The sequence below is a fragment of the Sebastes fasciatus genome, chromosome 15 (genome assembly GCF_043250625.1).
Source record: "Sebastes fasciatus isolate fSebFas1 chromosome 15, fSebFas1.pri, whole genome shotgun sequence".
Classification (NCBI taxonomy): Eukaryota; Metazoa; Chordata; class Actinopteri; order Perciformes; family Sebastidae; genus Sebastes; species Sebastes fasciatus.
Window position 1 is genome coordinate 18,127,261 of NC_133809.1, and position 13,827 is coordinate 18,141,087.

General features: G+C 39.2%; 1 protein-coding gene across 2 annotated transcripts in view; it reads left to right on the forward strand.

Annotated features, from left to right (window-relative positions):
• The first annotated feature begins 2,208 nt into the window (after positions 1-2,208).
• tmem63c (transmembrane protein 63C) overlaps positions 2,209-13,827 on the forward strand; it is a 30,988-nt gene continuing 19,369 nt past the window's right edge. The window contains exons 1-2 of one of the 2 annotated variants that reach the window (XM_074660624.1): positions 2,209-2,324; positions 13,428-13,653. In XM_074660624.1, the coding sequence (XP_074516725.1) occupies positions 13,444-13,653 (210 nt within the window). In that variant the 5' untranslated portion in view covers positions 2,209-2,324; positions 13,428-13,443. Of the gene's footprint in view, positions 2,325-10,486; positions 10,866-13,427; positions 13,654-13,827 lie in introns of those variants that run through there. The other variant, XM_074660626.1, reaches the window with a different exon arrangement.

Here is a 13,827-nt window from a genome sequence, read left to right on the forward strand (position 1 = left end):
CGCCACCTGTTGGCCTGGATGCGTCTGTTTTTTTTCTTTCTTAAGCTTTCCTGCCTTTTAATTGGATGGTTTAGAATAGAATAGAAAGCTTTATTGTCTAGCAACATATTCTAAAATACTTTATATAAATGTAGCCTACTTTAAAAAAAAAAAAAATGTCATTACAAGTAGGCTAAAAGTGTCACTCAGGTAAAAGTACACAATAATTATTAGCAAAATATTCTTTAAATAATCTATATAAATGTAGCCTACTTTAAAAATACTTAATTACAAGTAGGCTAAAAGTATCACTTAGGTAAAAGTACACAAATATTATTAGCAAAATATTCTAAAATACTTTAAATAAATGTAGCCTACTTTAAAAATACTTCATAACAAGTAGACTAAAAGTGTCACTTAGGTAAAAGTACACAAGTATTATTATCAACATATTCTAAAATACTTTAAATACCCTACTTTAGAAATACTTCACAGTTGCCACTTCTGGTCAGTGCTTTAAAACAAATACTTGACAAGACTAAACGAGGCAGATAAAATATATAACAGGTAAAACACAGACACACACAGTTATAAAGCAAATAAAACAGGTAAAGTAGATGTAATAAATAAATATAAACAGAAGTGTTACACTAGAAGTATAAAATATAAAAATAGATGTAATGTAAACAGAGGTAATTGCACTTGTAAAATAGGTAGGGTAGATGTAATAGATAAAATGTAAACAAAGTTGCACTTGAGGTGTATATTGCATCAAGGATATATTGCACAGATAAATGTATTCACATTCAGTGTGATTCAGATGTTACTCACATCCATATAGACTAGTAATATAGTAAGAGCACAACTCTGACATAGGATAAGTTATGTGAAAATATATCATTTAAGGAAAAACTTTTCTCTTTTTCTGTCATAGCATTTTACTCTTTTAGGGGGTAAAATAGGCTACTTGTTCAGCTATATATTGATCACTCAGTGCATGTGTAGAGCTCTTATTTATTATTATAGACATTTGATTGTTGATAGTGGAGGTATTCAGATCATTTACTCAAGTAAAAATAGCAATAACACATTTTTTAAATACTTCATTACAAATAAAAGTATCACTTATAGGTAAAAGTACAAAAAGTATTATTGGCAAAATATTCTAAAATATTTTAAACAAATGTATCCTACTTAAAAATACTTAATTACAAGTAGGCTAAAAGTGTCACTAAGGTTAAAGTACACACTTATTATTAGCAAAATATTCTTTAAATGCTTTTAATAAATGTAGCTTACTTTAAAAAAAAAACTTCATCACAAGTAGGCTAAAAGTGTCACTTAAGAAAAAGTACACAAATATTATTAGCAAAATATTCTAAAATACTTTAAATAAATGTAGCCTACTTTAAAAAATACTTAATTACAGGTAGACTAAAAGCGTCACCTAGGTAAAAGTACACAAGTATTATTATCAACATATTCTAAAATACTTTAAATACCCTACTTTAGAAATACTTCATTACAAGTAGGCTAAAAGTGTCACTCAGGTAAAGGTACACAATAATTATTAGCAAAATATTCTTTAAATAATCTATATAAATGTAGCCTACTTTAAAAAATACTTCATTACAAGTAGACTAAAAGTTTCAAATAGGTAAAAGTACACAAGTATTATTAGCAAAATATTCTAAAATACTTTAAATAAATGTAGCCTACTACTACAAAATACTTCAAATAAATCATTGCATAAAAAGGTCTTTATTATGTTAATATTAATATCAATGCATTAATGTGTAAGTAGGGCTTTACTGTTGTATTTGGCTCATTTGAACTAATTTACATAAGCTTACTGTTGGGTAGTTTAGAAAATAGCTTTGTTTAAAATAAGACTGTAGGTTGGGACAATGCATGAAAGACAATTTTCCAGTAGGTGGCAATGTGTCCTCAATTATGTTACCTTTTAGTCTGTCAGATTAGTGTTATGGATTTATTATGTTTTTCTACAAATCTACACTTTGCTCACCTCGTGTTCGCCTCAACCATTCTGCTGGTATCTTTTAACTTTAAAAACATACATAATCATTTCATCAGCAAAATAATTACATAATAAATAATGACAGATAATTATATAATAATCAATTGTATATCCTAAAAATAAAAAAAGCATTACTTGACAGTCCCTTAGCAGCCTTCCAGGCAGGCAGGTGTTTAATTGTCAGACGGCCCCTGAGTAGGTGGGAGTTTCTCTTGTTTCTTAGTATTGGAGGAAAAAAAACACACAGCAGCTGCAGCAGCACTCCCATCATCACCAGCAGACTGCAGCGATCAGGAAGCTTTCTGAGGTGAGCCGTGTGAATGTGTTATTTAAAAAGGCATGTAATCCATGTGGTGATCTAAACGTGGACTAAACGAGAGGTTTATTGCAGCTATTTATGGCGCAATCGTTTCCATCAAGTTACAGAGCTGCTGGAGGAGGAGGAGGAAGGTGGTGTGTTGTGGGTGCTGCAGTAAGAGGGGAGACACTGAGTCGATGAAATGTGTCTGCTTAGAGAGAGAAACACATTTTCTTTCAATTATGATTTTAAAATTAAGTGAAATCTAAAGGTTGAAAAACTCCCTGCATCATGGCACGGTGTTGTTATTGGTTGGTTAGGATGAAGATGTTTCTGGCAACGTGTCAGACTATTACACCCAAAACAGACCTTCTCAGTACAACACCTATTGTTCCTCATCAAGTCAATGTGGGTGGGAGATCTTTAAAGAGCATTATTTACTCCCAATTGGAAAAAATAAAAAAAATAGGTTACATGAGGGATTAGGCTTCCAACCATGCTGTGACCATGCTATCTTCTCTTTGTTGTTGTTGTTGTTGTTCTGTTGGATTTACACAGACAACAAAGCCTTTATTGGTCAAGTGAGCAAGTAGTTTGACCTGTTGAATCCATGCTAATCCTGCTGCATATTCAGCAGGTTTTAACACCTGATTTACTGGCTCTGTTGCCTCCAAAAATAAGATCTTCAAAGATATTCTTGAGGTGAACTGAGGTCATAGTTGTTTATATAATGATGTTTTTGAAAATACACAAATCAGTTTTAGTTGAATCTTTTATTTATAGTCTTGTCATATGTAAATCCCGAGGACAGACTCCACAGTATGCTATATTTACAACTCTCCTGCCATTTGCACCTGACTGTGATGAAGGGAAGTGGCCTTTAAAATGTCAGATTTCTAATGGGGTTTTTGACATTTTAGTGGGTTACTTGTGCATAACATTTGCAGCATGGCAGCATGCTGAAGAATATGTCATCACATGTAGTGAAACTGAGAAAAAAAAAAAAATGTAATGTGTAAAAAGAGCTTATTGTTGAAAGTGATATATGGCTCTTAAATGGATTGTAATGACGTACACACACCGCTTATCACATCTGAAGATGAATGATATTGATGATGACGATTAGTGTTGTTCATTAATTAGAGAGATCTGTCATGTTTCCAGGCTCCAGGCAGGAGTTGTTGTGCTTTTGAAGATGAGTAATGTCTAAGCCATTTTAAGAAGGATTTCAGAGAAAGTCCTGGTCATGGTTTTTAAGTGACTCGTTGGAGTATATCAATCCCTGTATGTTTGAAATGTGACAGTAAAAAGTTAGTAGCTTTTGAAAACTGGTCATCATTGGAATCTCTTGGAACTGTCATGATCAAGATTACCACAACCTTTTAATCAAACAGGAGGTGAGTTTTTGATAATTCCTGCATAAACCCCTGCATAATAGTAAATGAATGTATTTTATTGAAAGTGTAATTGACTCAGGTGTTTGTGGTTTGACTTCTTGATTGGCTTTTTCAGTCTGTGACTTAAGCATACTATTTTTCCTCCAGATGAAGGTCTATGAAGTGCTGATAGTGCTCAGGAGTTTACTTGTATTGAGTTTAATAATCAAAAGATTTTCAGTGCGCTATCACTTTAAAAATTGATCCAACACTTCAAAAGGAAGAGTGCACAGTAAGTCTCCCAAGAATATAGAGCAAATGAATGCTGGTCATCTTCAAGTATTACACGGATATTAATATTTCAGGAGACTCCAAGCTGAGATTGAAAAAAGAGCTTGCAGTAAGGAGATGGATATTATGTACTTGTACAGCATCAAACCTATTCGGATGATAGAAAGTGGCACGTTGAGAGAATCATGCGTAGTCATGCCTTTGTCCATGAATCTAGTTTATCTGGTTTGTTCGTTTCGGTCTGTGTTTGTTTCAGCACCTTGAGCAGGTGGACAGCTCCAACTGCACAGAACGACCAAACAGTAAAAACAGTGGAGTGAGTTCACAAAGATCCTTTGTGGGTTTTAGTCTCATGGTGCAAAGCATCAAGATCACATAATCTGCTCTGCCTCACATGGAAACAGTTAAAGACGCAGAACAAACACTGTGCAAATAAATAATGTCCCCTACACTAAGTTTATGCTCCAGGAAGAACGTCAAAACACCGAACCAGTAGGAGGTTTAAGCGTGACTTGATTCTTGACCTAGTTCGAAAAAGATTTTAAGTAACATTAAACCTCAATCTTAAATCAAATGTTTCTGAAATGTAGAAGGGTTATTCTGATCAGCTCAGGACTGTGGATGGACACCACAACAAAGTACTCTTTCTTCTAGGAATTATTTATATATTGATTTTAGTGTCATCTTTTGTTCCAGTTCTGAGTTAGCAGTGTTAATATACATGTGCTACATATGGGTTAGGGGTGTAAATCACTAGTTTTGTCACAATATGATATTATATCTGTTGTGACAATGACGATATTTACTGATATCACAAAATCTGCCACGATATGATTTTAATTTGATTCAATTCAGGGGCTTGCAATCAATATGAGACAATATCATATGCATCTTTAACATTACATTCATATCAACTCACAAAAAGCAACTAAAATATGGTTTGACAACTTTATTACTGGCCTCTTTCAGACATTTCAATTAAAAACAATCTATTCTTTTAATAATAAGAACAAATATAAAGTGAGAATTTTCAGAATAAAAGCATATAAGATGATGATATGTATCGATATTTTCACTTTGCATCAATGAAATTAGATCGTTGATCATTGAATTGATATATCGATCCAGCATTGTTACACCCCTAATAGGGGTTGGAAAAATTTATAAAATCTATCAAGGTATACATAATTTTACATTGCATTATCAATGCTTATAGTGATATATACTCTAGTACTACAGGTGGATAGTGTATATTGGCATGTTGCCTTTAATACAGTAATGAATGAGAGTCAGCCCACACTAATAACAGATTGCACACACTGGTGTGTAGCACCAAACAGACACCTTCCTGTTTACTTTCTCCCCTGCCCTCTCTGGTAGTGATGGTGATGGTGGTGGTGGCAGTGAGATGTGTGGCCCAGGTGTATGTGCGATACAAGATTGCATCGTACAGTAAATGAGATGTGTTTCGGTGACTCATCTCCCCAGCGACATGTCACAGGGGCTGCTGGGTATGAATAAAAATGTCAGGAAACACTTTGGTGAAAGCCCCTCGATGGAAAATCGAACACAAACAGAATATTAGAACGAAACGGCGGCTGATGATTTTGTGAAGCCTCCATTTGTATTCCACTCGCCATCTAACCATATCAGTTATGTACCATAGGCTGGGCTTTGTTCTTTTTATGTCTTCGGTGGAGAGTCGGCTCCCTGCTATTTGAGATTCCTGCTGTGAACTTCCCTGCTATTCCACGGGGTCCATCACAGTGATACTGACACATGCAGCATTGTAGCTGTTGTATCATACACACATACTCACCAGCAAAGAGCACAATGCCACAAGCTTACTATACCACCAGGAAGCAGCATCAGATCCTCACAGATCTTGTCACACATTTTATGCTGTCTGTTGTGTATAAACTGCAGGCAAATAGTCCCTTCTGATAAACCTGCAGAACCTCTTTTTGTAGCTAAAGACGTAAGAAGTAGGTGCATCAGATGTTGTGATATGAGCAGATTTGATCTGCTAGTTGGCTGTGATCCAGATGCTCAGTCATTTTATTGACCACACTGGTGGTTTTGCATTTTTCTTTTTTAAATCCATTAACTACAAATTACATATAGTTCCCATTAGAGCTGAAATAAACAGTCAATTAGTTGATTAGTCTACAGGAACAACAATTATTTTGATAATTGATCAATTGATAAGGGTTTTGCAACATTGGTTGGGCAATACAAGCTATTCAAACATGTCAACATGGACTCTGGGAACTTGTTACAGACATATTTAACTATTCTGTGCCAATTTATGGATGAAATGATTAATTGAAATGATAGTTTCAGACTTACTTCACAATATTACTGACCATTTTGACTCTATGTTTTTAGATTGATTTCCTACCTTCCATACATCAATTGTCTGCCATTGATTTCATCACAATATGATCCTGAAAATTGGTACTCTGGCAAAACAGGTTTTGCATTGAGAAGCTGTGTTTTCATAAAAACCCACAAGGCAAACAGTAATCAAACATGATAAAAGAGTAATATAGCTTAGATTTGGACATTTCCTGCATTGTAAAGGCTGCTCATCTACTGTCTAGTGAGGGAGATCTGAGATGTTGGAATCAACATCATCAGTTAAAATGAGCAGTGTTTGCGCTTTTTGTAGATGTGGAGGTGAGGGTAATTTTGACTCTCTCACAGGCCCATTTTTTAGGATCAGCTGCAGCAGTTTAAGAGTCTGTGGGTGGAATCTTCCAGAAGCTTGGAGGTATGCAGAGGTAACACAGATTGTGCTGGTTCAGTGTTTACGATTGAGTTGGTTTCATCCAGCACACATGTTGTACTGAAGCCATCACTGATGTCAGACGGGTCCTAATGAGGAACAGCTCAGTCCACACAGCGGCAGCAGGGCAGACACACAGCGCTCCCCTGGGGGCCTACTGAGCATGTGCAGCAAGACAGGAAGCAGGTGTTTGTTTTTTTGAGCACGGTCCGTGTGTGCAGTCATCACTCCAGTCATGCTATGGCTCATTCAGCCTTCAGAAAGAGGCTGGGTGGGGGATGCTGCATTAACTGTGTGCTCTGAGCAGACACACCTCGGTGATCTGTGTTTGTGTGCTGTGTGGTAAAGAGAGAGTGAGGTATGAAACGAGTAAAGCCTCCTCCACCGAGCAGGTGGTGAGCAGATTGTGCTAAAACCTCCGCCCCCTCTCCCCCTCAGGCTGAGTCTGATGAGGGTTGCCCATCGACACCCCCCAACACCACCCTCCAACCTAAACCAGCACAGCAGAGGCCTGTAGCTCCTGTAGAGTTGATAATAAGATGCACTCATTAAAATATCCCAACAAACTACAGAGAAGATACACAATATATCGCCTGTAAGTATGGGGGGCTCATTTTCATGGATTGGTCCCCTCAGTTCCAATTTAGGGAAAATAAATCTTGATGCTACAGCATACTAGGGCTGCATGATTTTGAAAAAAATGTCTAATTGCGATTATTTGATCTGATATTGCTATTGGGGTATGATTTGCGATATTAGAGAATCATTTTTACATCATTATTCTCATTTTCATTGAAAAACATATTAAAATAATTATGGTGAGATTCTTTCGGGGATCTGTAACAAACAAAGATATTTTCTGAAGTCTGTAGAATATGATGTGTAGGTCAGGACAACAATGTGTAATTTAAAATGGTATTTTGACCTGCGATTTTTGAAAATTGCAGTAGGCCATTTGCAATTTTGATCCAATTTCGATTAATTGTGCAGCCCTACAGCTATCAGTGATATTTTAGGCAATATTGTGCTGCTTCCAATTTGCATCAAAAGTTTGGGAGAGGCCATGTTTCAATGTGACAATACCCCAGTGCACAAAGCCAGTACCATAAAGAAAGAAACCCCAATCTAATCCCTTTGGGATGAATTAGAGGCCTTACAGCCCAACATCACAGATTTTCTCGTAGCAGGGATCAAATCCTCTATTCCAAAATATTTTAGAAAGCCTTCCCAGAAGAGTTGAGTGCATGCAATAGAATGAAAGCATTGATAAGCTGGAGAGGTCTCATTACACCCCTCATGTGATTTTTGCAAATACGCTCCCTACTCTGGTATGATAAGACATTATTAAAACACCATCAGCTTCTGCTCCATGTGGATTATTAGATGGTTTACCTGTGACCTGCAGGAAAGAAAGTTGAAAATCCACCACAGGTGCTCTTTGGTGTGTTGATGGAAAACTACAGGGGGTAAACACAATAATATGAACTCCCAATGAAAGATGACTTCAACTCTGAAGTACCTGCCCAGCTCCAAACTGCAGACAGACAAAGTTAGCGACCAATATAATGGAGCACCTGGCAACCTAAAGAGAGAGATATTTCCCTCAGAAGTTGGTGGAGACCAAAACAGAGTTAAAAGGAGAGTGAAATTTGGACTTAACATTTGACAGGTGGCCAGAAATACAGTTTCAAATGAATGCTAATGTTGTTCCGTACCCGCTGCATGCGTAAAAAGTGTTTGCTTTAAAGCTGACTTTTTAGTATGCTCCCATGACTCTCAGCATACGAAACAGATCAGCTTCCACAATGTATCAACTCATGTCATGTCTCATGTCTTATTGGCGTGTTAATAGTTCATTAGAGAAGGATTGTTTTAACAGAATACCTTTAAACACCAGGATTTCCATAATCAGGGGCTCAGTTTTCGATTAACACGCAGAGCACAGCTAGAAATCACTCATGAATATTCTACCAGCTCGGGGCCTTTGAGGTGAAGCTGTTGACGGGGGAAACGTCAAATCTCTCCCTTCCAGGCAGTTATCGCGGCAGGGAAAAAAACTGCATGTTTAACAAGGCTGCAGTCAGTGCAGTCGAGTAGAGAACAACAGCTCTGAAGCCATTACTCTTTTATTTATGGTGATTGCAAGTTGTCCTTGGTGGCCGTCTTTTATCTCACAGCGGCTGGCAGTTGATACAGTGCAGAGGTTTGGAAGTCAACACTAGTTCACATGTTATTTATGGTTCATCTCTCTGGCAAAACAGGGCCATCTCTCTCTCATTCCCTCAGGCAGGTGATGAATCTTGATCCGACTGAGTGTTTGACGATGGGAGAGAAAGCTCTTCCGGGGGGGCTGTCCACCAAATGGTTTATGTTGTTCATTTGGTTTTGGTGCAGCTGAATTAGGACCCAGCCCCTCTATAACATGCTCAGATGTAAATACGTTTCCTGTCATGGCTTTTTATGTGGATTCAGCAGCTTCTCATTTCAGCATGACAAAGCACTTGTTGAGGGATCTGGTGAAGTGATTTAGAGGATGATATAAGTGAGTAGTGGATGCCAATGCGCTTGGTTTAAATCTTGGCAGGGACCTTTGTTGCACACACCATCCCCCTCTGTTTCCCAAGTCATTTAAACCACTTTGATCAAGACTGAAATATCTCAAAAACCACTAAATGGATTGCCATAAAATTTGGTACAGACATTAATGTCCCAATTGTAATCATTTTGGTGATCCTCTGATGTTTCATCTAGTTTTGCTTACAAAACAGCAACAAAGACAGCTCCCGTCTACCGGAACTCCCTCATCCAGGTATACACTCCCTCCCGCCCACTACGCTCGGCCAATGAAAGGCGCCTGGTACTCCCATCACAACAGGGCCCTAAGTCGCTAGCTAGACTCTCCTCCTCTGTAGTCCCCCGGTGGTGGAATGAGTTACCGAACTCCACGCGATCTGCAGAGTCCCTTTCCACCTCTAAGAAAAAGCTAAAGACCCAGCTCTTTCGTGAACACCTCCGCACCTAATGACACTGATGCTATTGATGATGTTGATAATGATGATATTGAGGATATTGAGGATATTGCTGATGTTGATTAAATACAGATCTGCTTCTATCCACCCTGTGCATTGCCTCTGTGCACTGCCTGTCGGCACCTGTGTCCGATCGGATTTGAAGCTGTTGTTGGCACTTACTCACGTTGTTCCTTCCTATCTAGATCCTTGCTTGTGTTGTACGAACTCTCAGATGTACGTCTCTTTGGACAAAATTTGAGACGTCCATTGCAAGGCTACAGCAGAAGCTGATTTAATCAAAATATTACGAGGGAGTAATGAAAGATATCTGGATTGAATCAGGGTTTATTGCAAGTTATCGACCTTCTGACTTACAGTTTAATAGTTTTGTCTGTATCACCTTTGACATCCTCTCGCAGACACACACACACACACACACACACACACACACACACAGAGATACCTCAGATGTATTTCCTGGTGCAATGAGCTGATTATCTGACCTGAGCTTGCTTTTTCCTCCCTTTTTCTGCTTCTCTGACTCAAACTCAGGTATATCTCATCACCAGCTCGCGGCTCCTGTACTTACTTCAGCATCTGTGATCGTAAAAGTCTCACTGAGCACACGGGAGAGATTTAACTCATGCTGCCAGCGGGAGGCACAACGCTGCTGCCCAAGCCAAACATCAGTTTGTGATCTGCTGCGTTGGCTTAGAAGCCTGAGTTAGGGATGAGGAGGAGAGAAATGAACAGAGGGAATGGATTAGAAAGACTTCAGATTTGCAGAATTCAATAAGCTGGAGAAGAAATGGATACCGTGGGATAACTGTGAGCGTGTTTGAGTGTTTATATACGAGGGGTGAGACAGAAAGGATAACCACGGAGTCTCGTGGTTAAACTGCCGAGTCATGCTGTGACGTTTGTCCGAATGTTGTGTGAAACCCCACCATAGTGTATCCTCAGCATCCTGCTCTGTTGTGGAGAGGAAGAGTTTTACTGTTAGCATCAGCAGTCGGATCGGCAGCGTTCAAAGTGAATGACTCGTCTGATGCAAGAAGAAGAACAGCTCAATGAGACGATAAAGGTCTGTTTTAAGCTGCATGTCAAATTTTGTTAGAGCACCAGTTCACAGCTAGCTAGTTGTATTTTCTTCCATCGTATAAGGCATCTTTTCTGTTTGATTCAGCTCCTGTTGCTGTTCACACAGTTGCTCTTTGATTTGTTTGCTACCATCAGCTCATCACAAGAGTATAAATATAGGCACAGAGTAGTTTACTTCTTTCCTGCAGCTTTCCATTTTAGGATTTTCAGCATGATGATTTGAATTAATTAAAAAATGGCTGATGCTGCAAACAGTATTACCATAGTGTTATGACAAGCAATGCCTTTTACCTAAATAAAAAACTACTGAGACTCAGTCCGGATGCTTTGGTTGATTTATTGTTCTATTGATCTTCAAAATCTCCTGTTAATCAGTTTGTTAGTTTGTCCATCAGTTTGTATGAAAATGTGACACAAAACTTTATCATTCAATATCTGTAAAATATAAAGAATTCAGTGAATTGAATGCCCATAATGAAACCGTTTAGTTTTTTCTCAGAGAACTGAATGCCCTCTCCTTGTAATGTAAGCCTGTTTGGTTATTAATCCATTTTTAGCTGTAAAATAATCCTGTTGTGCATATCGATGGCTTATTTATTGGCAGAGAGAGAAAGCGGGATGTACGGTACATCGGCTTCTGTGGAAACTGCAGATTCTGCGTGTGTGTACGTTATGGATTTGCTTTGTGATCCATCCTCAGGAGATCTCCTCCCCAAGTTGTGTCCACGGGGAGGCTCGGATGCTGTGTGTCTGACAGCATCTGAATATTGACTGCGAGCTATACAGTTTCACAACAGGAAGGGAAAAAAAGACTACAGTGGTGCAGAAAGAGCTGCTAAAGATTACTGGGTTGTATTTTTATACTTCTGTATCTCCAGAGCTCTCTGACAGTGTGATGTACAGCGGTCCAGCAGCACTGCCATTGATCAGCTTGCCCTCCTACACTAGACGCCCTGCTGGGGCTTCTGTTGCAGCGCTGTTTAGGCTTCACAAAACTGTGATGGAGCTTCTCAGGAAGTGACATCATTGGCGCATTGATAAATCACACCAAGGTTCAGTAGTATGTGCCAGTTTGGAGGCCTTTCTTCACTTCAATCTCGTGTTACCTCACAGCTCTTGTGAGAGTTGGACAGCAGAGGGTTGTGTGATGCAGTTTTGGCTGCCATTTACTGGTGCGGCGAACACGGCGTGTTTACTACACTGTGTTTACTGTCAATCTCTCAATATATCCTGGGATCTCGTTTTTCCCATGAAATCGGATGACTGATGTCTTTCACCCAGGTGGAATCGCAGTATTGATGCAAAGCTTTGTCAGCACTCTGTCGCTGCTCCATTTCCTCCCTCAGACTGTTTATTCGGTGAGGAGTGTACAAGCCGAGCAGCTGGGAGTCGGTCGGGACTGTATTGATCGAAAGTGTGGAGAGAGTGCTGGAGGACAGATGGTTCAGGCCTCCGTTCTGTGGTCATGGCAGTGTGAATGATCATATCCTGCACATGCTTCTATAGACAGAGGGAAGCACACCGAAACTGCCAGTCTTCAACAAGCTGTTCAAAATGACAGTGGAGTAAACAGTTTAAGCTTTTACTCTTGTACTGTTAAACTGAGTCCTCACAACAGAAATATGCTCTTGTCTGCTTGGTTAAATGGGCTCGTTGGCATCATCACATGTTGTGGCTTTTCAAAGAGCCTGCAGTATACCTGTCATCCAATCAGTTTGTCGCTTTCATGTGACGTCTCCACTTCCATTCGTCAGATAAAGAAACCGACAAAGATCAATAGCTGCTAATGGACTGTGATGGTCATTAGACTGATCCTCGCAAATGCTATCAATACAGCACTTAGTGTGAGTGGCAGACACTGAGAAAAAAAACAATTGCATGTTAAAAAAATAGACTATTAAATCACAATGTAATTGCTTATTACCAACACCACACCCACCGTCTCCATTAAAGTCCACAAATATCATAATTGACAGTCTATGTAAATACAGGCTTTACAGGGTGATTGAAAAAAATGGGCGCTATGGCAACAAATGACTTAAAACTCCTGTTTTATTAGCTGTAAAATGCACCTTTTCTCAATTCACTACTCTCAGGGGGTTTTCTGATACAGACTTAGATGGTCTGGTATGACCAGGAGCTTATGGTGGCCAATGTTAGCAAACTTTAAATAATATTGTCATATAACCCACATTACGGATTCAGTGTGCTGTCTTTATGACTTTATATGACCCAATGTGATTGCACTATGAATCAGTGTGTGTTTTAAGCCCAAGCATATGAGAGCTTCAACGGGGTAGATGCTAGAATGTACCCACCGAACATAGGTAACTCTCGCGAGACTCACTGCTTGATGACCTAGCCTGACCTTAACCATCTCTTGAGAGTTTTGCAAACAAACTACTTTCGGTGGGTAGCATCTACCCTTCAACAGGTGTGTATCAAGGCTAAAAGAAAAAGCTAAAGAGACTTATGGTAAGTCCAACAGTTGACCAATCTTGACTAATGGTCTTTTTCTTTCTTTATTTCTCTGTTTTTCCTTCAGGTATGGTCCAGTGCTGATGGCCCACTCTGAGCTGTTTGTGACGAGAGCGCCCCCTGTGGAGGGGAGAGCTGTGGAGCTGGATGTCCTGAGCTTCCTAGACTCTTTAGGGGAAGAAAACAGCACCGCGGAGAGATGCTACCGCTCGCACTCCCGCAGCAGCGTCCTCCAGGGTCTGCCGTTTGGAGGGGTACCCACGGTCCTCGCCATCAATGTCGTGCTCTGGATGGTACAGACTCACACCCACCCACCCAACCACACAATAACATACACAGTTTATACAATTAACTACAGAATAGCCTTGGTAAATTCACATTTGTTTGGAAATTATGATATGAAACAGCTTTCAAAACGTTGTTTTTCTATTTTCCTATTTTCCCACTTTACATAATGATCAGTGCAG